The 26576-nt window shown below is 45.5% G+C and overlaps 1 protein-coding gene and 1 long non-coding RNA gene across 7 annotated transcripts in view; one reads left to right on the top strand and one right to left on the bottom strand.

Moving 5' to 3' along the window:
* Nucleotides 1-26576, bottom strand: part of THADA (THADA armadillo repeat containing) — a 329451-nt gene that overhangs the window by 4154 nt on the left and 298721 nt on the right. For all 6 annotated transcript variants that reach the window (XM_059134619.1, XM_059134620.1, XM_059134618.1 and 3 more), the window contains one exon: nt 7673-7842. In XM_059134619.1, coding sequence (XP_058990602.1) covers nt 7673-7842 — 170 coding nt within the window. The remainder of the gene's footprint in view (nt 1-7672; nt 7843-26576) is intronic.
* On the top strand, nt 10496-12661 carry LOC131808542 (uncharacterized). The gene is made up of 2 exons (XR_009344819.1): nt 10496-10666; nt 10890-12661. It is a non-coding gene; the product is annotated as an uncharacterized LOC131808542 (long non-coding RNA).

The following is a 26576-nucleotide window of genomic DNA, read 5'->3' as shown; positions in this document are numbered from 1 at the left end:
TTTGGTGATTCCATATAAATTTTAGAATAAATGTTCTAGTTCTGTGAAAAATACCATTGGAATTTTAATAGGATTTGCATTGAATCTATAGACTTCTTTGGACAGATGGATATATATATATATTTTTTAATACAGTTTTTTTTTTTAAAGATGTTATTTATTTATTTGACAGAGATCACAAGTAGGCAGAGAGGCAGGCAGAGAGAGAGAAGGAAGCAGGCTCCCTGTCTAGCAAAGAGCCGGATGCGGGGCTCGATCCCAGGACCCCGAGATCATGACCTGAGCCGAAGGCAGAGGCTTTAACCCACTGAGCCACCCAGGTGCCCCTGGACAGATGGATATTTTAACAATATCAATTCTTCCAATCCAAGATCAGGGAATATCTTTCCATTTATTTGTGTCTTCTTTAATTTCTTTCATCAGTATCTCACAGTTTAATAAGGTCTTTTGCTTCCTTAGTTAAGTATATTCCTAGGGTTTTAATTTTTTATTTTTTATGCAACTATAGTTAGGACTGTTTTCTTGATTTCATTTTCTAACAGTTTGTTATTTATGTATAGAAATGCACCAGATTTTTGTACATTGATTTTTTATCCTGCAACTTTATTGCTGAATTCATTTATTAGTTCTAAAAGGCTTTTTGGTAGAGTCTTTAGGGTTTTCTAAATATAGTGTCATGTCATCCGCAAATAGTGACAATTTTACTTCTTCCTTTCCAATTTATATGCCTTTTATTTCTTTTTCTTGCATAATTGCTGTGGCTAGCATTTTCAAGACTCTGTTGCATAAAAGTGGTGAGAGTAGGGATCTTTGTCTTGTTCCTGATCTTAGAGGAAAAGCTTCCAGCTTTTATCCACTGAGTATTTTCAGCTTTTATCCATTGGGGTTGTCATATATGGCTTTCATTATGTTAAGATATGTACCGTCTACACTCACTTCATTAAGGGTTTTGTTTTTACCATAAATGGATGTTGAATTTTGTCAAATGCTTTTCTGCATCTATTGTGATGATCATGATTGTCTTTCATTTTGTTAATACTGTATATCACATTGACTGATTTGTAGATGTTGAACCATCCTTGCATTCCTGGAATAAATACTGTGTATCACATTGACTGATTTGTAGATGTTGAATCATCCTTGCATTCCTGGAATAAATCCCACTGAATTATGGTATATGATACTTTTAATGTGTTGTTGAACTCAATTTGCTAATAGCTTGTTGAGGATTTTGCATCTATGTTCACCAGGGATATTGGCCTATAATTTTCTTTCATTCTTTCTTTTCTTTCTTTCTTTCTTTCTTTCTTTTTTTTTTTTTTTTTTGGTGGTGTCCTTACCTGGTTTTGGTATCAGGGTAGTGCTAGCTTTATAAATCAATTTGGAAGCATTCCCTCCTCTTCAATTTTTTGGAAGAGTTTGGAAGGGTAGCTATTAAATCCTTGAATGTTTTGTAGAATTTACCAGCGAAGACTTCTGGTCTTGGATTTTTATTGTGTGTGGCTTGCCCCCCTTTTATTTTTTATTTATTGGGTGTCGCCCTCGGCCCGCAAGGACGACAATGAGCCTGGTATGGTGTTAATGCTTCATTTCCGTTTATTTAATCAACTTCCTTAGCTTATATACAGCAGGGTGACCAATAAGGGGTCAAGCAATGGGGAGAGCCAATGAGAGTCCTGTTACTATGCTGATTAAATTTGATACAGCCAATAACTATGTCCTCCTTTAGGCGGGCTTCACCAGAAAGTTCATCGTATACTTGCAGCGTACTTTGCTAGCAGTGAGCCAAGCACCTTCTTGTAATGGCGGGGACTTTCCCGGCTGGAGGCAGTCCCCGACAATTGGGAGGGTTTTTTTTTTTTTAAGATTTTATTTATTTATTTGACAGACAGAGATCACAAGTCAGCTGAGAGGCAGGCAGAGAGAAAGAGAGGGAAGCAGGCTCCCTGCTGAGCAGAGAGCCTGATGTGGGGCTTGATCCCAGGGCCTTGGGATCATGACCTGAGCCGAAGGCAGAGGCTTTAACCCGCTGAGCCACCCTGGTGCCCCTACTGGGAGGTTTTTAATTGACTCCCAGTAACTGGTCTATTCAGATTTTCTATTTCTTTATGAATCGGTCTTGGAAGATTATAAGTTTTTAGAAATTTATCCATTCTTTTTTGGTCATCCAGTTTGTTGGCATATAATTGCTCACAGTAGTCTCTCTCTCTTTTTTTTAATCCTTCACAAATTTATTTCTCTCTAAATTCATTACAAATAAGAAATAGCTTAGAAATACCTTCCAGTATTTCAGAAAAAATGGATTTGAATAATAGTACTCTAGTAACATTCACCAACCATTCATTCATTCATTTATTAAGCATCCACCATGAGCAAAGCACTGTGTTAGGTATTGGTCAACACAGTGATAAATGAGTAGCCCCTGTCCTCTTAAGGCTCAGTTTAACAGAGGAGAAAATGTAAAGAAATTCCCCTAAAGCCTCCGTTTTATCAACCAGTTTTTAGAATCATAATATTTTTTTTTCAAAGGTGTTTCTCCATAACCTTTACACACAAAAAACACACTAATTGCTAATCAACTGCATTCACTGACCAAGTAGGTAGGTCCACGGGAGAGCGGTTCTTATACCGCAAGTTGTAACCTTTAAGAGGTCATGAAATCAATATAGATTACAACCAGTTAAAAATAAGACAAAGGTTCAGAAACATCAGCACCATGTGTTAGAAAGTATTATTTAGTGAAATGTTTGTTTCAGAAGTACAGAGTGAGAGGGAAGTGCTTCCCTGTCTTCCTATATACACCTCCTATCCTCCTTCCACCTGCCCCAAGACACAACCTTAGCATAGACATCCAATTCACAGTAGTCTCTTCTGATCTTTGTATTTCTGTGGTATCAGTTGTAACCTCTCCTCTTCATTTCACATTTTGTTTACTTGAGCCCTCTTTTTCTTAGTCAGTCTAGCTAAAGTGTTGTCTATTTTATGTTTCAAAGAACAAGATTTTAACTTCATTGATGTTTTCTATTTTCTTTTTAGTTTCTATTTCATTTATTTCCACTGTGATCTTTATTCTTTCTTTCCTCCTCCTAATTTTGGATCTTGTTTGTTCTTCTTTTTCTGATTCCTTGAGGTAGAAAGTTAGGTTGTTGAGATTTCTCTTGTTTCTTGATAATGGGCAATTATCACTTGAACTTCCATCTTAGAACTACTTTTTCTGCATCCCATTGATTTTGGTATGTTCTGTTTCTGTTTTCATTTGTTTCTGGGTGTTTAAATTTCTCCTTTGATTTCTTCTATGACCCAACAGTTGTTCAGAACATATTGCTTAATTTCCATGTATTTTTAGTTTTTCCAGTTTTCTTCTTGTATTTATTGAGACTTGTTTTGTGGCCTAACATGTGTTCTATCCTGGAGAATGTTCCATGCACATTTGAGAAGAATGTGTATTCTCCTGCTTTAGATGGGATGTTCTGTATATATCTATTAAAATCCATATGATCTATTGTATTGTGTAAGGCCAACATTCCCTTATTTATTTATTTTGATTGGATGACCCATCCATTCATGTAAGTGGGATATTAAAGTCCCTTACTATTACTACATTACTCATAATTTCTCCCTTTAGGTCTGTTGGGTGTATAAATTCATAAATGTCATATATTCTTGTTGGATTGACCCTTTTATCAATATGGTGGCCCTCTTTCTCTTTTATTGCGGTTTTTGTTCTAAAGTCTATTTTGTCTGATAGGATTATAGCTATAGCAGCTTTCTTTTTGTTTCCATTTGCATGGAATGTAATTCTCTATTGCTTCACTTTTGGGCTGCATGTGTCCTTACTTCTGATGTCTCTTGCAGGCAGTATACAAATGTATCTTTTTTTTAAAAATTAATTTAGCCACTCTATGTCTTTTTTTTTAAACACTTAAAAAAAAAAGATTTTATTTATTTATTTGACAGAGATCACAAGTAGGCAGAGAGGCAGGCAGAGAGAGAGGGTTAAGCAGGCTCCCTGCTGAGCAGAGAGCCCAATGCAGGGCTTGATCTCAGGACCCTGGGATCATGACCTGAGCTGAAGGCAGATGCTTAACTCACTGAGCCACCCAGGTACCTCCACTCTATGTCTTTTGATTGGAGAATTAGTCCATTTACATTTAAAGTAATTATTGATAGGTATCTGCTTATTGCCATTTTGTTAACTATTTGCTGGCTATTTTGTAGGGCCTGCATGTTCCTTTCTTCTTCTCTTGTGATTTGATGACTTTTTCAGTGTTTAGATTCCTTTCTCATTTTCTGTGTTTATAGTAAGTTTTTGCTTTGTGTTTATTATAAGGTTCACATGTTATCCTATATATATAACAGTCTATTTTAATTGATAGCATCTTCAATTTGAACATATCCCAGAATACAAATTATTACTCCCTCTATTTTTTTAAAATTAATTTCTCCTCAAAGATTTTATCTATTTATTTGACAGACAGAGACCACAAGTAGGCAGAGAGGCAGAGAGAGGGGGGACAGCAGGCTCCCTGCTGAGCAGAAAGCCTGATGTGGAGCTCGATCCCAGAACCCTGAGATCATGACCCGAGCCAAAGGCAGAGGCTTAACCCACTGAGCCACCCAGGTGCCCCCTCTATTTTTTGTTTTTGATGTCACATTTTACATCTTTTCACACTTCCCTTAATTATTTAGTTTTAGTACATTTTACTAAATTTTTTCTTTTTAACCTTCAAAGTAGCTTTGTAAGTGATTTATCTACTACCTTTATTATACATTTACCTTTTCCAGTGGGATTTTTACTTTCATATGTTTTCTTGTTATTATTTAGTAACATTTCTTTTCTTTCTTTCTTTCTTTTTTTTTTGGTGGGCAGCAAAGCAAGGTTTATTGACCAATGGCAAAGTGATAGTTACAAAGCTCCCAAGGAAGAAGGGGACCTAAGGGGGTTGCCACTGGAGTTTCTAAGTCTAGGGGTTTTTATGGGATTGTTAGTATGCTAACATGCTAGTATGTTTTAATCCAATTAACCCTCCTGCTTGTCATCTAGTCAGATTTTTGTCACCTGTCTTATCATATGCAAATGGTGGAGGGCTCCTTCCAGGGTAGTATAAAATTCTTTTAAGGGTGCTTTCCTCTTAGGGCTGGGGGTGGGGTGGGGGTTGTCCCTGTCTGCCTGCTTTCCAGCTGTCCTTCATCATTCTCCCTTTGAAGAAGTAACCCTAACTGCTTTTAGGGAAGAAGGGTGACTACCCTTCTATCATAGCTACCTCCTATTGGTCACAGGTGTTGGATGGGGCTGCAGTCAGGGTTCCTCTTATCCCATCTTCATTTGTGACATTTTTTTTTCAACTTAAATGAGTCCTTGAACATTTCTAAGCCCAGGTTAGTGGTGACGAGCTCCTTTAGTTTTTGCTTGTCTGGGAAACTTTTTATTTTTCCTTCCTTTCTGAATGATAACCTTGCCAGGTACAGTATTCTTGTTTGGAAGGTTTTGAGTAAGTCATGCCACTCCCTTCTGGCCTGCAAAATAATTGCTCAGAAACCTGCCCATAGCCATACAGGGATTCCCCTGTACATAATAATTTGTTTTTCTCTTGCCACTTTTAAGATTCTCTCTTTAACTTCTGACATTTTAACTATGATGTGTCTTGGTGTGGATCTCTTTAGGTTCATCTTCTTTGGAATTCTTTGGGCTTTCCCGGGCCTGGATTTGTTTCCTTTTCCAGGCTAGGGAAGTTTTCAGCCATTGTTTCTTCAATTTAGTTTTCTGCCCCTTTCTCTCTTCTCCTCCTGGGACCCCTATGGTGTGAATGTCATTCCACCTGATGCTGTCCAATAGCTCTCTTAAGCTAACTTCTTTTTATTTTTATTTATTTATTTTTAAAATATTTTATTTATTTATTTGACAGACAGAGATCACAAGTAGGCAGAGAGGCAGGCAGAGAGAGAGGAAGGGAAGCAGGCTCCCTGCTGAGCAGAGAGCCTGATGCGGGGCTCAATCCTAGGACCCTGGGATCATGACCTGAGCCGAAGGCAGAGACTTCAACCCAAGCCACCCAGGCACCCCTAACTTCTTTATAAAATTTGCTTTCCTTTTTGCTGCTCTGTCTGGATGAGCTCCATTGCTTTGTCTTCCAGCTCACTGAGCCATTCTTCTGTTTCATCCAGTCTGCTATTGAGCCCTTCTAATGTTTCTTAGGTCAGTTATTGTATTTTTTGGCTCTGTGCCTTCTATTTGGTATTTATGTATATTTCCTCCTTGTTGCAGTTCTCACTGTGTCCATCCTTTCTTTTCCCAAGTTCAGTGAACTTTTTTTTTTTTTAAAGATTTTATTTATTTATTTGAGAGAGAGGGAGAGTACAAAGGGAGAGTGAGAGGAAGAAGCAGACTCCACGCTGAGCAGAGAGCCCGATGTGGGGCTTGATCCCAGTACCCTGAGAGCATGACCTGAGCTGAAGGCAGACACTTAACTGACTGAGTCACCCAGGAGCCCCAGTGAGCTTCTTTATGGACACTACTTTGAATTCTTTATCAGATAGATTCCTTACCTCCATTACCATTAAGGTCTTTTTCTGGAACATATTTCTGTTTCCTCATTTTGCTTGACTCTGTGTTTGCTTTGTGTATTAGGCAAAGAAGCCACCTCTCTTGGTCTCTTGGCCTAATGGGTGATGAAACTTCTCCTTCAACTTTGCCCTAGCTCTTGGTTGTCTCTTGAACCCTTCTGATTGTCTGAACAGCCTGATTTATTCTTAATATGGCTCCATTGTTGAGGATGTGCCAAGACCTGTCTGTGTCCCAAGGGGAGGAATCTCATTTAGCACCTGCTTTCAGGCTGATTGGAAGCCAGATCCTTTGGCAGCAGCTTTTAAAATATATATAATACTGTGGGATGGCAATTGTAATCCTTCCTGGCCTCCAGACCAGGAGATCTTAAGGTGTCCCTTGGGCAACTGTTGCAAAAATTGGGGCTCCGGATCAATGTATTAGGTTTTTGGGGAGAGGTCTCATGGAGCCGTAGCAAGGCCAAGGGGAGCATGCAAGGATGTCACCTTCTGCTTATGTTTCCTAGGAACACCTCCTGTGCCTCTAGATGTGCGGGAAACCGGAAGCCTATCTCTCAGGCTGAGGATCCAGGCTAAGTAAACAGCCTTTTTCCCATGAAGACTGGGGTTGTGTTTCAGTCCACTGTCTGTGCAGGGCCCTGGGATGGTAGACTGCCGAGAACGGTCTTCCTGATCACCACCTTCCTGCGGAGTTCAGGATGACAGCTCCCTTGGCCACCAGGGCCAGGCAATCAAGGGGTGTCCTGGGTGTGGAACAGCCAAGGCTATTGGCTTTAGCTAGGCCGTCGGATAGTGAAGGCAGTGGGGTCTGCCCATGGGCTTCAGAAACCCAGGAGGCTCTTTCAAAGTCCTTTCCCCTTGTGATCTCAAGACTTACCACTGGAACCTCAAAAGTAAGCATAAGAGCTATCCCCTCTCCCCCAGTAGCATCTAGCCAGCTGCTGTGGTCATTTGGAGACTTTCCTAATTGGTTATTGATCTGTATGTGAGCACTCAGAAGCACACTTTCAGCAGCCACTGGAAGCTGCAGCAAGCCTGCCGCGCTGATCTAGTGGATTTGGGCCACCGCTCTGATCCCACCGCCATGGCCCTGAGACCCTGGGGTTACCTGATGGGTGCTTTCCACATGGAACGCAGAATCATCACCCTCTCCCAATAGCCATCCAAGCAGGACTGGGAGTCCAGGGGCCAGCTGATCCCACTGCTGGAGCATGTCACACAGCACAGCCAGGGCCAGAGTCAGTGCAATTGAAGCATCCACCTGACAGAAGGCAAATTCTGTGGAAACGAGAAAAAGAGAGAGAGAGAGAGAGAGAGAGGCGAGCGGTCAATGTGCTGCTCAGGGCCATCCTGGGGAGGCTCTGCAGGACTCCAGGAACATTAAGGGTCTCAGGTCAAATCACTGCTACCAGCCTGCAGGGAGGTGTCTAGGCTCCTCAGAGGTCATTAGTCCATTTCATTCTGCTGGAAGGAGTCAGAGGCCCGAACCTCACCATTTTCATGCCCCCCCCATCCCTGTGTGATCAGAAGCAATTCCACCTGTAGGATGAGACATTTAGCTCCCGTCAGTCCATCTACTGTAACTGGAAGGACCTCAGGACAGCTTCCCACCCTGTGTCTCTTCTGCAGGCCTGTCACAATGCCTGAATGCCACTGGTCTGCCCCTCCCTCTGAAAGCAAATCCCGCTGGCCATGTGACACATAAACCTCTTGCCATTTTACCATTTTAGAGAAGGGCATCAGCAAACTTTTTCTTTTTTCTTAAAGATTTTATTTATTTATATGACAGACAGAGATCACAAGTAGCCAGAGAGCCTGGCAGAGAGAGAGAAAGGAAGAAGCAGGCTCCTTGCAGAGCAGAGAGCCCGATGTTGGGCTCGATCCTAGGACCCCGGGATCATGACCTGAGCTGGAGGCAGAGGCTTTAACCCACTGAGCCACTCAGGAGCCCCAGCAAACTTTTTCTTAACAGGTCAGAGAATAAATATTTTAGACTCTGGGGGGTCTTCAGGTCCCTTTCACAACTCCTCAACTCTGCTGAAAGCAGACACAGGCAATAGGGAAACTTTATTTAAGTTCCAGTAAAATTTGAATTTCATGTATTTTTCACTTGTCATAAAATATTCTTCTTTTGATTTTCTCCCCACAACCATTTACTAAAAAGTGCTAAAAAGTACTTGTAGGGGTGCCTGGGTGGCTCAGTGGGTTAAGCCTCTGCCTTCGGCTTGGGTCATGATCTCAGGGTCCTGGGATGGAGTCCCACATTGGGCTCTCTGCTCAGCAGGGAGCCTGCTTCCCTCTCTCTCTCCACCCACATCTCTGCCTACTTGTAATCTCTCTCTCTGTCAAATAAATAAATGAAATCTTTAAAAAAAAAAAACCACTTGTAGTTCATAGGCTGTATGGCAGCAGGTGGCAAGCTGGATTTGGCTCATATCTGCTACCCTCTTGTCTTCGAATTCATTTTTCAGATCCTTGTCTTACTCGCTGGCTAGGAAAGGGTGCGGAAAGAGTAGAATGGGGTGCAGAAAGAGGAAGCGGGTGCCTTGGGGAAACCATTGCTTACTTCATCATTTGCCTTAGACGGTCCTAAATATAGGTTTGAAGAGAGGCTCTGGGTGTTGACACTTCCGCTAACAACTGGAGGCCTCCTACCTGCAACCTGGAAGAGGTCTGAGACATAGGACTGCAATACTACCACCAAATGAACCTCTTTGGATCCCTCCATGCACCAAGGCCTGCCTTTTGATGACCCACTTCTACTGAAGCTTCATTGTTCCCTAATCCCCATCTCCAGCACACAGACCTGGCCTGGACCACTGGCCCTCACAGAGACTTGCTCAGCACACAGAGAGAAGGCTCAGAGTCTGGACTGAAAGCTTGAGCTCTCAGGGTACTGAACCGGTCCAAGTAGGATGCCCCTGCCCCCACCCCAGGGCCCATTATGTGCCAGGCCCTAACCAACTACTTTCTATCCACTCCTTTGACATTCCATGGGCTGGGTATTGTCATCCCTACTTCACAGGTGCAGAACCCTGGGCTCAGATTAAGTTACTTGTATATAGTCCCAGTGCTTTGAGTGACTATAAATACTCAGAATGGGCACAATGTTTCATGGTACCTCCAGAGCAGATTTGAATTAGCATCAACATTCCAGACATACAGGTCTCCCCAGTGAGATAAGCCGGGCTAGTGACCCTGAAGCGGGCCCAGTACTACCTGAAGCCCACCCAGCAGAGCCTGGACTCATGGAAGCAGCCCCAAGATTGATGTCACCATCCCCGAATCAATCTTCCAGGACTCTGCCCCTTGGTGCCTCTGCTCCCCAGCCTGCTGCCTCTTGCTTCCTGGAACCAGGATTTAACCCAAGCAACAGAGAAAGAAGAGAGGGATGAGAGAGAAGCAGCGAGCAAATGTGCATTTTGGCTCTCGGTCTGGGGCACGTGTTAGTCCGGCCCTTACCTACAGTATAATCTCTATTTTTATCTCTACCTAACTCCTCTGTGTAGTTCTCAGATCGTTTAGAATCTGTATGGGGAGATGGTACAATTAATTAGCATCTTTCACACCTAAAAGAATTGAAAATATACATGAAGATTAGCATAGGATTAAACACATAGCAGATGCTCAGAACATTCTAGTGTGTGGCTCCGGAGATCATGAAATCTTTTCCTTTGCCCCCAATTTGACTTAATTTGAACACTAACATAGGGACTGCCATAAAGAAAGCATTCACTAAATGGTTACCTAGGGTTACTGGTGATAATAATGAACACTGGCCTATCTAACCCTTATTGCTCCCACACGAGCAGGGAGGTATCCTTATTTAACCAATGAGGAAGCTATGCTCATGGGGAATGGATCCAAGTTTGCACAGTCAGCAGTGGCAGCAGTGAGCTAAGTCTGCCTCAGCCCAGACGCTGCCCCCACCCCATGGGGAAGCCATGCAGAAACAGCCCATGGAGATGAAGAAGTCACACTTGGCTTTATCACTTGTACTCATGATGCCACCAGGAAGGCCTGCTGCACTTGCCCCACCTGCCAGAACAGATGTCTCCCATCCTGTACCAATTTGTCATGAATTGTGCTTAGGAAGTGGCAGGTGAGTGACGGGCATGACAGAGACACAGAGGAGTGTTGGTGTGACTTGGCTAGGAGTAGATCCAGAGAGAATTAGAGCCATCCAAATACTGATTCTGCCAGATGAAAAAGGAAGGGGAAAGAAAGCGGGATGGGGAAGGGGGTAATAAGTTCTATTTAAATCTACTTGAGGGGCCAGATGCACCCCACCAAGTTTCCTCTTTTATTACTTTGCCTTGAACTAGGATGGCTTGGCTAGAACAACCCAGATCGCTACTGGCCACATGCCCTGTGAAGGGAGGCAGAAGAGTAGGAGAGGAGTCTTTTTTTAGCTCAGCACACAAGCCAACTAGGCTCTCATGCGCTGGCCAGTCCATCAGCGAAACAAGAAAGCAAGTGACCAAACCACCAGTGTGTCTGAAGAATCTGTTGCATGTCCAGAACAGCTAAACAGTTTGGAAAAACACAACAGAACTGGAAGACTCACACTTCCCGATTTTAAAACCTAACTACAAAGTGACAGTAATCAAGACAGTGTGGTGCTGGCATAAGGACAAATATACAAATCCACGGAATAGAACTGAGAGTCCAGAAATAAACCCTCACACTTACATTCCATTGTTTTTTTGTTTTTTGGCAAGAGTGCCAAAACAATTAACGGTAGGGAAAGAACAGTTTTTTCAATCAATGGAGGTAGGACACCTGGGTATTCATCCACAGGCAAAACAATGAACTTGGGCCTACTTTACAGCAGGTACAACAACGGACTCAAGATGGATCATTAAGAGCTAAAACTATAAAACACGTAGAAGAGGGGCGCCTGGGTGGCTCAGTGGGTTAAGCCTCTGCCTTTGGCTCAGGTCATGATCTCAGGGTCCTGGGATCGAGTCCCACATCAGGCTCTCTGCTTGGCAGGGAGCCTGCTTCCTCCTCTCTCTCTCTCTGCCTGCCTCTCTGCCTACTTGTGATCTCTCTCTGTCAAATAAATAAATCTTAAAACACATAGAAGAAAATACTGAAGTGAAGCTCTAAGATCTTGGATTAGGCAGTAATTTCTTAAGTAAGATATCAGAAGCCCAAGCAAGAAAAGAAAGGTCAGACTCCACCAGAACCGTAAACTTTTGTGCTCCAAAGGATATCATTAATAAAGAGAAGACAACTCACGGAGATGGAGAATATATCTGCAAACCCCATATCTGACAAGGGACATATATTTAGAATACATAAAGCACTTTTAAAATGAAATAATAAAAAGATAACCCAATGAAAACATGTGCAAAGGATCTGAATAGACATTTCTCCAGAGGAGATCCACAAATGACCAATAAAAACAGGAAAAGATACTCAGCACCATTAACCATCAGGAAAATACAAATCAAAACCACAGCGAGATACCGCTTCATAACCATTAGACCCACAATACAAAAGACAGATAAAAAGTTTTGGTGAAAATGTGGAGAAGTTGGAATTCTCAGACACTGCTGGTTGGGATGTAAAATGGTGCAGCCAGTTTGGGAAACAGTTTCGAAGTTTTGCTCACTCCTAGGCACATACACTGAAGAGAAATAAAAACCGTATGTCCACACAAACATTTGTATTTGTGAATTTTCATACTAGCCAATACGCAGAAGCAGTCAAGACATCTATCAACCAAGGGATGGATAAATAAAATGTATAACCGTACAGTGGAATATTACTTAGCTGTAAAATGGAATGAAGTACAGATACATGCTACACCACAGACAAACCTTGGAAACATGCTGAGTGAAAAGAAGCCAGACACAAAAGACCATGTATTGTATAATTCCACCTATGTGAAATATCCAGATCAGGTGAATCACAGAGACAAAAAGTGGATTAATGGCTGCTAGAGGTTGGAGAATGGGGAGATGGAGGAATGACTGCTGATAGAAACAGCGCTTCTTTTTTGGGTTGACAAAAATGTTCTGGAATTACACAGTGGTGATGGCTGGATAACCCTGTGATATACTAAAATGTGTATATCTGTAGGCTTTAATTTGGTGAATTTTGTGGCATGTGAATTATCTTGGGCCAGGGGGAAGGGGGAATGTGGCAGGCTGAAAAATGGCTCCTGGCCTCTGGAACCTGTGAATGTTACCTTATTTGGAAAAAGTCTTTGCAGATGTGATTTAGTTAATGGTCCTGAGATGAGGAAATTGTCTTAGATGATCTGGGTGGTGCCTAGATGCCATCACGAATGTCCTAAAGAGAGCGAGCAGAAAGACACCGGAAACCTATGGAGGAGAAGGTGACGTGAAGCTAGAAGACTGGAGGGATGAAGCCTCTGGAAGCAATGAGACATCCGGTGCTCAATGGAGTGGTGTGGATCCCAAGAGCTGCAGGAATCAGGGGAGGGAGGAAGTCAGTGTGCTCGAATAAATCATTGCCTGCCAATCGCTACTGGCTAAGGCTAGAGTGAAATACACCCTAGACCCCTGTGAGTGGGCTTCAGGTGAGTGAGGAGTGCTGGTACATACTCTTGTCTGTGCTAGGCCTACACAAGGGGGATTAGCATTCGGTCAATAGGAAGTGAGTTGGAAACCCAACGAATCTGCATTTAGAACTAGTTAATCCTTGACGTCTCCCCTTGTGAATGGATCACCTGGGTGGTAGGGCTTCGGGGCCGATACAGTGTGGACATCCTCTTGCTACTGTCCCCCACCCCCCAGCATGGGGCTCTTCTGCCAAGGCAGATACCTGGCTGCCAGAAGATACAGGCTGAGACTCCTGAGGCGAGCATGGGGAGTCTCACAGCCCTGCCGCCCATGTTCTTTCCCACTTCTGTGACGAGGCCCCCCTTGGGGTTGGCAGTTAGAGGCAAGCTCCACACAGGGCTGGGCACACCTCAAGTCCCAGGCTTTGAGGTTGTCTTCAATCACACTGATGAAAATAAAAATGCCAATGTCGACTTGTTCTGGGTGCCAACCTTGAGCTTGAGACTATGGATTCAAAATGCAATGTCTGACTCTAGAGTTATTATGGGAGAGAGGCCTTCTAGACCAAGGCCATTGGTCAAGTCTCCTTTCCAAGAGGGGCCAAGTCAGCACAGTAAATGCTGAGGAAATGGAGATGGGTTGAGTATTTCCTGCCCCTAGCTCAGGAGCATCCTGTTCTAGGCATCTGTGGAACTCCCTCAAACTCGCCATCCCACCATCTCCCTGTCCACACACTCACCCATCAATTCAAGCTTCTATCTGCCCATGGTACTTATTGTCACCTGCTGTGTGTGTGTGTGTGGAGGGGAGAGCGGTACTATGAGAAACACGAGGAAAACTCCAGTCCCTTCTCTCTGAGAGAGGAGAGTGTGGTCAGTGGTGAGCTGACACAAACGAAGGGTCAGGAAATAATCCAAGACGGTGTATGACAGGGACTGATAATATCATGAGTAGCAGTAATGAATGAGCAGAAAAGGAAAAAAAATGTGGGGAATGGGAGGTGGGAGCTTTATGGAGGGAAAATGGGCAGGCCGAGGATAAGGGGCTTCGCAGAGCTGGGACAAAAGGGAGGAGCAGGGAGCTCGGGCCTGCCTCTGAGGAGGGGCTCCTGCCAGAGGAACTGGAGGTGAAGCTGGAGGGCCCGACAGGCTGGAGCAGGCCCAGGGAGGCAAAGGCAGTGTCTGAATAAGGTAGTATTACTGGGTCTTCTTTTTTGCTGAGAGAAAATATTTTAAGGTTACACTAGGCTGCTTCCGGACAACTTCATTATTTTTGGTCTTCTCCACAGACTTCTTCACTTCCCCTCAGCAGAGCAAGAGACTGTATTTTATTTGGTCATGAGAAACAAGTGTAGACGGCCGCTTGGTTCAGCTGCTGACTGCCGTTTGCCTCTTCCTGAGGCTGCCAGGGCCCCTCTGCCCCCTGCCTTTCCCGGAGCCCATGGCTCTCCGCTCCTCAGGGCCAGCACAGTCAGGACTCAGAGGTGGGATTTCCTGGCATGGCAATCAGTGCCAGGACTTCAGGTTCTCCCAAAGGTCACTGCCCTAAGGAAAGAAAAGGGGTGGCTTCTCCAGTTTTGAAGAACACAGAAGCAAGGCTGGGCAGGGGAACATGGTATTCATGATATTAGTCTCTGTTCTTTGGCTGAGTATTTAAAAAAATTTTGTCCAAGAACCAAATGCTCTGGTCAGTGCTCTTAAAGGGCAGCTCCAGCCTCAGTCTCCGCGGACACTGGCTCAGATGCCGGGGCGCTGACAGCACTGAGCCTTGGGCCCACCCACTCAGAGCTCCAAGCCAGTGCCTCTGGGCTGTCCTTCCCTCCTGCTCCCTAACCTATCAGCGCTGTTAGGTCTGGAGGGGAACTCCGACTTCACCTGGCTCAGGTGAACCCCTCCTTTTCCTTCTTCTTCTACTTCTTCTTTTTTAAAGCCCTGGGAGCTATTGCTTAAAAATAAGTACGCAGGAGGCAGAACCCAACCAAACACACAGCTCAAGGATTCTAAGGCCCCAGAGGGCCCCTCAGAAACATCTGTCTCCAAATGGATTGTTGGGTCTGCACACAAGTCTGCTATGGCTTGCATGGTTTTTTAAAAGTCAGAAGATTTCTCGGGACGCCTGGTGGCTCAGGTGTTAAACATCTGCCTTCGGTTCAGGTCATGATCCCAGGGTCCTGGGATCGAGCCCCACACTGGGCTCCCTGCTTAGCCAGGAGCCTGCTTCTCCTTCTCCCACTCCCCCTGCCTGTGTTCCCTCTCTTGCTGTGTCTCTCTCTGTCAAATAAATACAATCTTCAAAAAAAAAAAAAAAAGTCAGGAGATTTCTCATAAGAATCCACATTTCTAGCATCTTTTGAAAATTCAGAGAATTAGTACCTGGTGTCCCAGGGATGCACTCTGGCATGTTAATAGATGCCTGGAGCCAAGCAGTGGCCATGCCCTGTAGGAGGCATAGATGTATCCTACTGCCTCCGACCTCACTCCTATAGCCGTTTGAGTTTATGACTCCTACACCCGAATACTGAGGAAGGCGACAGTGGGTGGGAGGGAAGAGAGCACCAAGACCCTTTACCAAAGCTGTCTGATCACCAGTCTCCCCCTGGAGCTCTCTCTGGGCCTTCTCCTTCCCTCCAATTCTTTTTTTTTTTTTTTTTTTTTTAAGATTTTTATTTATTTATGTGACAGAGAGATAGAGAGCACAAGTAGGCAGGATGGCAGGCCAAGGGAGAGGGAGAAGCACCCTCCCCACTGAGCAGGGAGCCTGATGCGGGGCTTAATCCCAGGACCTCGAGACCATGACCTGAGATGAAGGCAGATGCTTAACCAATGGAGCCACCCAGGTGCCAACTTCCCTCCAAGTCTTACAGCTCCAGGTTACTCACCATCCCTACCACCTGACAGTTCCTGTCTTCATGACTTAGCCAGGCCTACTCATCCCTCAGGGCCCAACTCAGTCCTGTGGTCTAGATTTTTCCAGCCCGCTATGACCTTTCTCTGCTCATACCTGCACAGCACTCAGTGTGCTGACAGACGGTGAGAGACGGCATTCTGTGGTGGAGCCCTATGTCTTTGCTTTTCCCAGCATTGTCCATAAAACAGCACTGGGCATGCAGCTGATACCATCTACTTGGTTAAAGCCACGTACTGAGCAGTCAACTAGGATGTGTTTCCCCAGTAGGAAACCTCCAAGATTGCAAGCCTCAGGTCACATGTAGACAGAATTATTGCTGTCCTTCTGCACCTGAGGTTACTGAGGGTTAGAGAAGTCACTCGTTCAATATCACACAGGTGAAGTGGTAGGGGCCGCACAGAAGCCTACATTCTTGACCATTGCGCGGAGCTGCCCATACAGGTTGGATGATCACACAGACGGATGAGCAGACCGATTGTTTGTCTTTGTGCCTTCATCCATTCTTTGTCCTTCTGCACCCTACTCAGTGCCCCTGGCGCTGACCCTGATGGCCTGTGCCACACAGGTTCCCTGTCACCCGGTTTCCAGCAGGCTTCATCTAACGGGGAGGGAATGCTGAGAATCTGGAGGACAGAAAGAGAGAGAAGCTGAATACTTCTTTGCTGAACCTCCCCTGTGAGTCGCCAAGGTTCTGGCCATGGCTGCGCCACCCCATTCAGTTCTCCCTGGGTGCAGGAAACCCCATTCCCTCTGCTCTCAGCTAGTCTCTGGGGCCCCAACATCACGTCGGCTTCCCTTCACCTGATGGTTCCCAACCTCAACCAGAGATAATACTGCCCTGCAGATGTCAACATCTGGACACATTTCTGGATGTCACGAGTCAGAGGAGGCCAGGCTGCTGGGATGGAGTGGGTGGAGGCCCGGGGTGCTGTGAACCACCTTACAAGGCACACGATACCTCCCCCAAATGTCAACAGGGCTGACACGGAGGAGCCCTGTCTTACCCCTGAAACAGTCCGCAACCTTACACAACTGTATGAAGTCCCTGCAGTGAAGTCCTTGCCAAGCAACAGTTTGGAAGGTAGATGGATGGACTCCTCAGCTCATAGGCCCCGGCAATAGGGGCCTATGTCTCTAATTGGGGCAGAAGAGAAGAAGCGTATCTCCTCTCAACGTTTTTCTGCAAGGCAATCCCTAGCTCCCTGCCTCCTCCTCAGCTCTCTGGGCAGAGAGGTGGCAACAGGTGACAAACAGCCACTTGAGGTAGACAGCTAACCACAGAGCCCTTTCTGTCTGGAGGTGCAAACATTCTTCCAAGTCTGAAGGGAAAGGATAAAAACACCACTTGAATTCTAAAAATAGTCTGGGGAAAACCTTTCAAATATTAGTAATTTGCTTTTCCTTAGTTTTCTAGCCCTTTTCATAGGAACAAGTGGCCTGGATTCCCCAAAGTTCCTGTGGACCCAACTCCCCAAGATGGAGTCAGGGGAGTCTATGACGTAGTCAGATGCCCAACGTCAACATTTTCCTGGTGACCCATCATGAAACCAGAAAACATCCGGTGGAGCTTTTGTTTTCATTTTAAAGAAAAGATATATTTAAAAAAATTATTTTTAAGGTTAAAAAAGCTATGATTTAAAAAATGTGGGCCCACCTCAAATCACTGGGTAAATAGATGTAGATTTTCCACTAATTTTAAAAATGGATACAGCTAACATGAATAATAACATGTTAATAGGAGTTAAAAGTGTGCACTTCTCACTTGGGAGGGCCACACTTCACTGAAAAGGGGGCAATCGAATAAATTACAGCTGGTGAGTAGCACATTCAGCTCCAGGCTTATAAAAATGCTTGCAACTGTTCACTTCCAACCACACCAAAGAATGAGGAATGGATCAAAATCGACGTCACTCTCAGGCAACAATGGCGGTGAAAAAACCCGGGTTCTCCTGGGCCATTGAGCCTGGGGAGAAGAGGAGCACCTCCCACCTACTTAGACCTTTCAGGGTTCTCAGTTGTTCTGGTTTTGTGTGCAACTCACTGTCCTGTTCCTTGTGGCTACCTCCGAAGCCCAGCGGGGAAGGGTAAGGTGCACGTGAGCTTTGTTCATGGCTACTCCATGGCAGGCTAACAAAGGCCTGGTGTGTGACGAGGTCACAGGGGAAGGAGTGAGTTGGGTTCAGACTGGAGATGCTCTGGACAACAGCATCTGGCCCTCCGTGATGCCCTCATGCAAGGTGCAAAGTCAGCCCCTCCCCGCAGATGAGCCCTATGCTCTCCAGCATATCCTCCCTGCGCTCTGCCCTGCTCCCGGGTGATCTCGCTCTGCCAAGCCTCCCCAAGTGTTCAGTTACCTCCTCCTCTTCATGGATGGTAAGCACCTTGTACTTATTCCTTTCTGCTAGGTCACCCACCCCAAAGCACTCCTCCTGGAAGGGGCAATCAGAGCCCTTTCCCCACATCTTCCTGAACCTGCCAATGAGCCAGTGTAATGGGGTAAAATGGGGGTGCCTACAGACTGAGAAGCCCTCCTGGGGGTGGGAGGTGGGCAGCTGGGCAACTTGATGTCTCCTGCCATCAGCCTCTTCTTCCTCTGCCTGGGCAGAGTTCAAGGGCTCTACATTCTACGTTCCTTAGTGACCAGCTTGGATCTTAGCATTTCTCTTTCCCCTTTCCTTGAAGTCATTCCAGTTTTCTTTAGTTTATTCCACTTCTTTCTCTTAGAAGAAATTTCTCCTCCACCTGAGCTCTGAAAACTGACTAGCTCCTTCAGAATTGTTCCTAAGTTTCTCTGACCCTCAGAGCCACTACCCACCTGCCTTAATCCTCCCCTACCCCCACCCCGACCTCCAACCCCTGCTCCTGTTCTCAACCCTCTCAGTTTATTTGGGGCTTTAGGTGGTGGAGAGGAAGAAACCAAATGACTGATTCATTTCAGCAAAGCTGTCGTGAGCATGAAGTGCTGTGCCAGCCAGAAGCCAGGACTCCCCAGAACAGTCGTTCACGTAATGCATGAGACACACGATACAGAGCACAAGATGGGGGTTTGCTGGGCTCTGCCAACACACTAGTGTACTATGGAAGATAGTGGTATGGATGGTCCTGAAGTATACCTGAAGACTAGAAATTAGGAGTCAGGGAAATGAAGAAAGATAATTCTGTCACACAAGGAGACAAGGAATTCAATTGGCTTGACAGAGTTACAAATAATTTCTTGATGAAAATTAATTAGTGTTGGTATAATCCAGACAAAAACTGTATTATTTGGCTAGCATTTCAGACTTCAGTCATCTGTCAAGAAGGGGTAGCCTGGTCTGCTTCCCCAACCTCCCTGTCTCTAGACTCACCCCTCCCGCCTCTTCCCTGACTGGATTCTGCGGCGGGAGCAGTGCTCTGGAGCTCCTGGGCATCTCGGCAGCCCCCCCCCCCCGGGCTACTGGCTGCCCTGTCTTCTCAGAAGCATCTGGTCCTCGGCTGCCTGGATGATGGCACTCCGCCTCTTCCTCTGCACTGCCACTTCCTAGGGACCACCCTCACCAGTCTTCCTTCAAGAGCAATGGTAACCTTCTAACCACCCTTCCTGGCTCTAGTTTTGTCTTCCTCCCCTCCAAGCCACCCTCCACCCTGTAGTCAGGGTGATCCTTCTAAAGCCTCCTCTCATAAAAGCCCTTCGATGGACCCTCGAGGCTGAGTGCCCTAACTGCTCAGCCTGAAGGGCTCTTTCTGCCCAGCTCCACTGCCCCATCACTACAAGGATAAACCAGTCTATAACTCCCTTCCGTCACTCCTCTATCACCAGGGGAGTGACCCTACCAGCCACGGGGGGTTTTAGATTCACGCCTTCCTTTATTCTGGGCAACTGAGTTCCCTTCTCACTAAATTCTTCCCCTGCTTTAGTCCAATCTTCTAGTGGCCCTCAAAACCCTTAGCACCTAATCCCTTCCCCAGACTGTCTTTCTTCTGATTACCAGCATCTCTTTGGTGACCTTATTCACTTCGAGAGAGACTCCGGGCTCCTCAGTCTTATTCCTTCAGTTTCTTTCCAGAGGTAGCAGAATGAGGTCAACATGTCTTGAGGGCTGGGGCTGGGTGGTATATACCTACTATTCCTTGACAGAGTGGACCTAGGAGATTGCCCTTTGAGAAGGGACTTCTAGGGACACCCGGATGGCTTATAACTACAGCATGTGACTCTTGATCTTGAGAGTCACAAGTTCAAGGCCCACGTTGGACAGAAAGCTTACTTTAAAAAAAGAAAAAGAAAAAGAAGAAAAGCCCTCCAGTTCCTCAAAAAGCTCAACGCAGAATTACCACATAATCCAGCAATTCCACTCCTAGGTATAGATCCAGAAGAAGTGAAACCAGGTATTCAAACAAAGACCTGTACATCCGTGTTCACAGCAGCACTGTACACCACAGCCAAAAGGTGGAAACAACCCAATGTCCATCAACAGATGAGGGATCAACCCAATACGGCACAGCCGTATAACAGAGTTATTACTGAGTCGTAAGTTATTACACGTTACCACATACCCCACGGAGGAACCTTGTGGACTCTACACCTAACGAAAAAGGCCAGGCACACCAATATCCTATGCTCCCATTGACACAAAATACCCAAAATGGGAAGAGTGAGAGACAAAGAGCAGACTGGTGGTTGCCAGGGGCTGGGAGGGAAAAGGAAGGCAGCCAGTGCCTCCTTAATGGACATGGGTGTTCTTAGGGGGTGAGGGAGCATGAGGAAAATGCTCTGGAACTATGATGGAGGGGGACGGTTGCACAATACTATGAATGTACCAAACACCACTGACTTTATCCCTAGGATGGTTAATTTTATGTTAAGTGAATGTCACCTCAGTACAAAACAGAAATCCAAACAAGAAAGGATTTCCTTGGGGTTGGAGCCAGAGAGCGTGCCGAGAACACAAGATGGCAGATAATTCGATTCTGTGCCCCTGTGGCTTGGAGCAAAGAGGGTAGGTAAGAATGGGCCTCCTAAAAAAAAAAAAAAAAAAAATGGGCCTCTTCAGTGAGTAGTGTTGCCTGGCACACACTTCCCCAAGACTGACCCTGAGCAGGGGTGTGAGGGGTGCACGGATAAAGGCACACATGGGGGTTAAAGGAAGTGTACGTGGGACTGGCCTCCCTCCCACTGCTGGAGCTGGGCTCATACGAAGATGAGAGATTTAGGACCTGGGGTACTAGAAAGGTGACAAGCCTAGGAGGGTGGTCTGAACAGCCACTGAGGAGGAAGCCCTTGCTTCCCTGCTCATTTGGTAATAAAGCAAGACATATGTCTGAAAGCACCTGCAAGGTAAGACGCCTATGTAAGTGGACGCCGTGAAATGGAATTTTATGCAGAGAGCAGGGATCAGATCACAAAGCCATAAGGGGAAATCTCTTTACCCAAATTACACAGACCCACTTGTCTGGTTTCCATTTCATTGCCCGAGTCTGTTTTATAGTTGTGCTTTTTCATGAGCGCTTTTAAGGAAGGCCATTCCCTGACGTCATGCAAAAAAAATGTCCGAATACAATTACAGTACTGAGAGGTGCTTTTGGAAGAAAAGGCAGCCACGGAGCTTGCTGGTGTCCTGTTCCCCTCCCTTGAAAGCCATTTGTCTGCTCTCTGAAAGCAGGGGCTCCGAATCCCAGTTTTCCCAGTCCTCTGCCCTCAGAGCACCTAGCAGCACCCACACAGGGCACTGCATGCCCATGGAGCTGGAGAAGTGGGTGGGGGGGGGCGGACAGGTGGGTGGCTGGTTGGGATGTGCCTAGCACCAGCACACAGCCCTAAGCCTTTGTGTCTGAGGCTGCACATCCTACAGTCAAGGTGAGGGAGCAGAGCCCCCATCTACCGGCTTTTCCGGGAATCTACTCCCAAACCTCCTTCCCACGTCCTCCCTTAGCTCAAGCCCTCTTCAGATTTGCCCTCAGGCTTGGAGAATGGATTTTCTTAAAAGCTTTATGAAAAACATCTCTTCTCAATCAAAATCTGTTCTCTGTGAGCCAATTCTCCACTTTTTTCATTCTTGGCTCCTTTCTTGATCCTCCTGGCAGAATACTACTCACTTTTCAGTAGGCTATTCCCTTTCCCTTGGTCTCTGACTCAGACAGATCAGCACCTCCTTCCACCACTTCTAGACATGGCTCTCTCCTCTCAAGAATCTCTCTTGCCTTAAAGCCCATAGGTTGCTACGTCCCCATTTTTGTTAATGTCAGCTAGAGACCTGGACTTTCTCAGTGACGCAGGGTTTCACCAGCGCACTGCTGACCTCCACGCCCATAAACATGCCCCTCCCAGAATCTGGGTTCACATTCTTCAGCCTCCTCAATTCCATTACTTTCAATCTCCAATTTCACTCCCAACAAGCATGATGGCATCTGAAAACCTGGCATTACTCAGAATTGTTTCAACTTCAAGATCTCAAGTTCTTTTTTTTTTTTTTTTTTTTTTTAAGGATTATTTATTTATCTATTTATTTGAGAGAGACAGCGTGCAAGCAATGGAGTCGAATGCAGGGCTCAATCCCAGGACTCTAGGATCATGACCTGAGCCAAAGGCAGATGCTTAACCAACTGGGCTTAACCGCCCAGAGGCCCCTCAACATCTCAAGTTCTAAGCCTTCTCATCACTTTTTGTTTGTTTTGTATTTCTTTCAAGATTTATTATTTGAGAGAGAGAGAGAATGAGAGAGAGTGAGAGGGGGCAGAGAGAGAGAGAAGCTTCAAGTCGACTCAAGGTTGATCTCATGACCCATGAGACCATGATCTGAGCTGAAACCTAGAGTCAGACATTCAACTGACTCACCCACCCATGTGCCCCTGCTTTTTTTTCTTTTTAATTATTTTTATTAACATAAAATGTATTATTTGCCCCAGGGGTACAGCTCTGTGAATCATCAGGCTTACACATTTCACAGCACTCACTATCCTGCTTTGTTTTTTAAAGTAGGCTCCACGCACAGCATGGAGCCTGACGAGGGGCTTGAATTCATGACCCTGAGATCAAGACCTGAGCTGAGATCAAGAGTCAGATACTTAATGGACTGAGCTGCCCAGGTGCCCCCTTTTCCATCTCTTTTAAACAAACATCCCCATCGCCAACATTCACTGAGCACTTACTACACACAGGCACTATCCTAAGTACTTCATATGTATTAATTACAATGGCCTTTTGAGATTTTTTGAGCCTCACTTTATAAACAAGGCAAGTGGAGACACAGGTTAGGATGTGTTAAATCACATAGTCTACACACCACGTCATACACCATATGGCCTCTCTAATATCCCCAACCTAACTGTTGAACCTTCTACTTCTTCTCTGGGACAATCCCCTGACATGAATCCTGACCACATCTTTGACCCTACCTTTTCTCTTAGACCATCACTTGCCTTTCTTTATATACCCTGGGCTCTCTGGGTCTGAGATGCTCTTCTAGCCCCCAACCTCCATGTCAACTTGACCTGAGACCAGGCTGAACAGTGCTTCATAACCACCTCTCCTCAAACCCAATCCACCACTCTACTCCGGGCCACTGATTTCAGTCGAAGAGAGGCAGTATGCTGATCAGGCTCTCCATAAACTTAAGCTATTCCATCTTAGCTGGCCTCCCACTGGCCCCTGAAAATTCTTTGATTCATCTTTTGGTGACCCCCAACTGAACCTTAAATGAACTGTTCCAACCCTTTCTCTGTCCCTATATCCCACTCCCTAACCACTCATTCTTACAGATAATCTTGTCTTCCACAAAGGATATTCAACCTAAGCTCAAACTTCTGTCCTCCCCAATTTCAAAATTTCTCTAATGGTTCTTTTGAAACATGAACTTAAGGCAGAACAGGGCCTAAGAAATATCATCTTAGGACAAGAGAGTAATGTCAATATTTATATGAGAGATAGCCCTGAAGAGGGAGGAGAGCCTAAAGACACATGAGAGAAAAGGACATCATGGCTGGATAAAGGTCATAGGGATGGCATCAGGTGCTTTGTGAAGAATGTATGGAGGTGAATGAGGTTTTTTTGTTGTTGTTGTTGGGCTTTGTTTTTTTTTTTTTGCTGAGTTTGGAGCCAGAAGGGGAGTGGGGGAAGAGAAGGTGGATGATGTTATACGTAGCTTCTTACTTCTGAACTCCTTGAAGTTGGCTTCTGACCGTCCTACTGGACCTCCTCTTTCAATTCTGCCTTCTGATATTTTCTCAGTCCCCATCCTCCTTTCCCTGGCCTTTTGATGGTATTTGGCATGACTCACCAACCTTGTCCTCCTGATAGCTTTTCCTTCTGTGGCTTTCATGACAACAGAACCTCTTGATTTTCTTGATCAGTCTTCGTTAGTTTCTTTGCTAGCTCCCCTTTGAAACTATTACAATAGCCTCCTACAATGACATTTCTCTCTTTCCCCATCCCCAATCCATCCATTTATCTCCCTCATTCAATGCAGATTTATTGAGATCTTACCATGGGCCAAGCACATGGCAATTATTAAACTGTAGTTGGATTAATCTTAATGCATAGTTCTGATCACTGTTTTGTTCAGAAATTTTTACTGGTTCTCTCCTGCAAATGAAATCCAGATTCTCTGGATTGGTACTCCAGGTTTTAGTGGATATCTGTCGTTTTTGTGGCCTAGCTTCCATTAATCCCCAGAGAACTGGACCCCACTCTTCCTCTAGAGCCAGCCCCTCCATATCTTTTAGTCTGTGTGGTTCCGCTGGGGCCAGTCCTACTCTCAACTCCAGGCATGGGTACCTGCCCCAGTTCTAAGCCAATCAGGGCACCATGTTCCCTGACTCAGAGATTAATTCCAGGATGTGCCTGGGACCCAACTGAACCATTAAGAAAGCATTTAAAAGTAAAGGGACTGTTTGACACATGCCTTAAATAGATGATGTGAAGGCTAGAGCTGCTGCGCCCATCTTACAACTCCAAGGGCAGTGAGAGCTTACCTGATAATAGAACCAACCAAAGAACAGAGGGGAGAAATGGCAAGAAACCAGGTCCTTGGGCCACTGTTTAAACCCCTGAATGACAGCACATCGGAATCCAGCCCTAGCCCCAGAATTCTCAGTTATAATATGACTCAATATGCCCCCGGGTACTGAAGGGGGTTGGGTCAGACTCTGTTTGACCTTTGCATGTGAAAGAGACCTACTTGATCCAGGGGTCCTGCACTGTATCCCAGCCCCATCTGACCCCACCCTATCTGTGCACTTGAGGCTTGTACTATACTCATGTCTTCTTTTTCTGAGCAGACCTCATACTTGGCCGCCCCTGTCTTTCTGGAACGTTCCCCATCTTTCCTCACTGAAATCATACCCACCCTTTAAGGTTCACTTCTAATGAAGCTTCCTCCAAAAGGCCTCTCTTCTTCAATTTCTCCCAATGACAAATGTTTGTTGAATATACAACCAAACGAACAAAAAAATGACATGGAGAAACAGGGCCCAGTCAGGGTCGGGTGCTCCAAACTGAGGTACAGAGCTGGGTTCCAGCCATCACATCCATCAACCCTCAGGGTTTGGGATTTGTACCCCCCCAACACCTCCCCTCCCCCAGTCTAAAATCCCTGCTTCTGATGGACCCTCCTTTGCCTATCCTTTGCCCAAACATTTTTCTTAGGAAACTGGCTTTTTAGAATGCTAAGAGATACTGAAAACAAAATGAAACAGAAAAATTCCAAACTCCAAAACCAACCAAAGGTTAAAAGAAAAGATCTGGCTATTAAGTAAGTTTGGAAAATTCTGGGTTAAACAAAGGTTTTTTTGGCTCTTGTTGTTAGTTCGTTTGAGATGCGGGCAGTGGGGACTAGAGCAGGGCATGTAGACCTTCTCCTACTTACTGGGGAAACAGGTACCCCAGTGCAGAAGGGAGCGCCACACTCTTTCCCGCAGACATGCTTCCGGGTTTAAGGCTGTGTGGGTTATTTTACATACACATATAAATACCCTCTCTGTTGTTCAAGGTGCCTATTTGCTCTGCACAGTGACTGTTATGAACACAGAGGGCTGTTCATTGTTAAATACGGCATGCTAAGTGGTTTTGCTTTCTGGCAAATCTCCAAACCATAATTATTAAGGGACTCGAGGTGCTGAGGAATTCTTGGGTTACAAGAGGCTTTGATCCTGCTCCTGCCTTTTCTCCCTGACCTGCACTTCCACGGGCGTGGCTGATATGTATTGTTTCTCACCCCTGTGGGGTAGCGAGCTTCGGTGAGGACTGCACAGAACTCCCAGGTGACCGGGGGTTCCGGCCCCACAGCAACGGAGACAAGGCTCTGGGTAAATCTCTGCCTTTCGGAGCCCCACATGGCTGTAACCAAGGGAATGCACAAGGTCTAGCCAAGTATCGGAGTCGGAATGCTGTGGCCTCTCCTATTCAGTTTCCCACACATTCTGGGAAGCCCAGATTCTTCGGTCTCCCTCATTACCAGGTTTCCAGCTGGGATAAAATACCTCCGAACTAGAGGGCTGACAGGATTTTGCTCAGCAAAAGGCAACAGGCTTCGGGGTGGGTGAGGCTTTGTTATTTTATTTCCATCAAAGCAGAGAGATCTGATCCAAAATTCTTTG

Source organism: Mustela lutreola, chromosome 9 (genome assembly GCF_030435805.1).
Source record: "Mustela lutreola isolate mMusLut2 chromosome 9, mMusLut2.pri, whole genome shotgun sequence".
Taxonomy (NCBI): domain Eukaryota; kingdom Metazoa; phylum Chordata; class Mammalia; order Carnivora; family Mustelidae; genus Mustela; species Mustela lutreola.
This window is presented reverse-complemented; position numbering and strand designations above follow the sequence as displayed.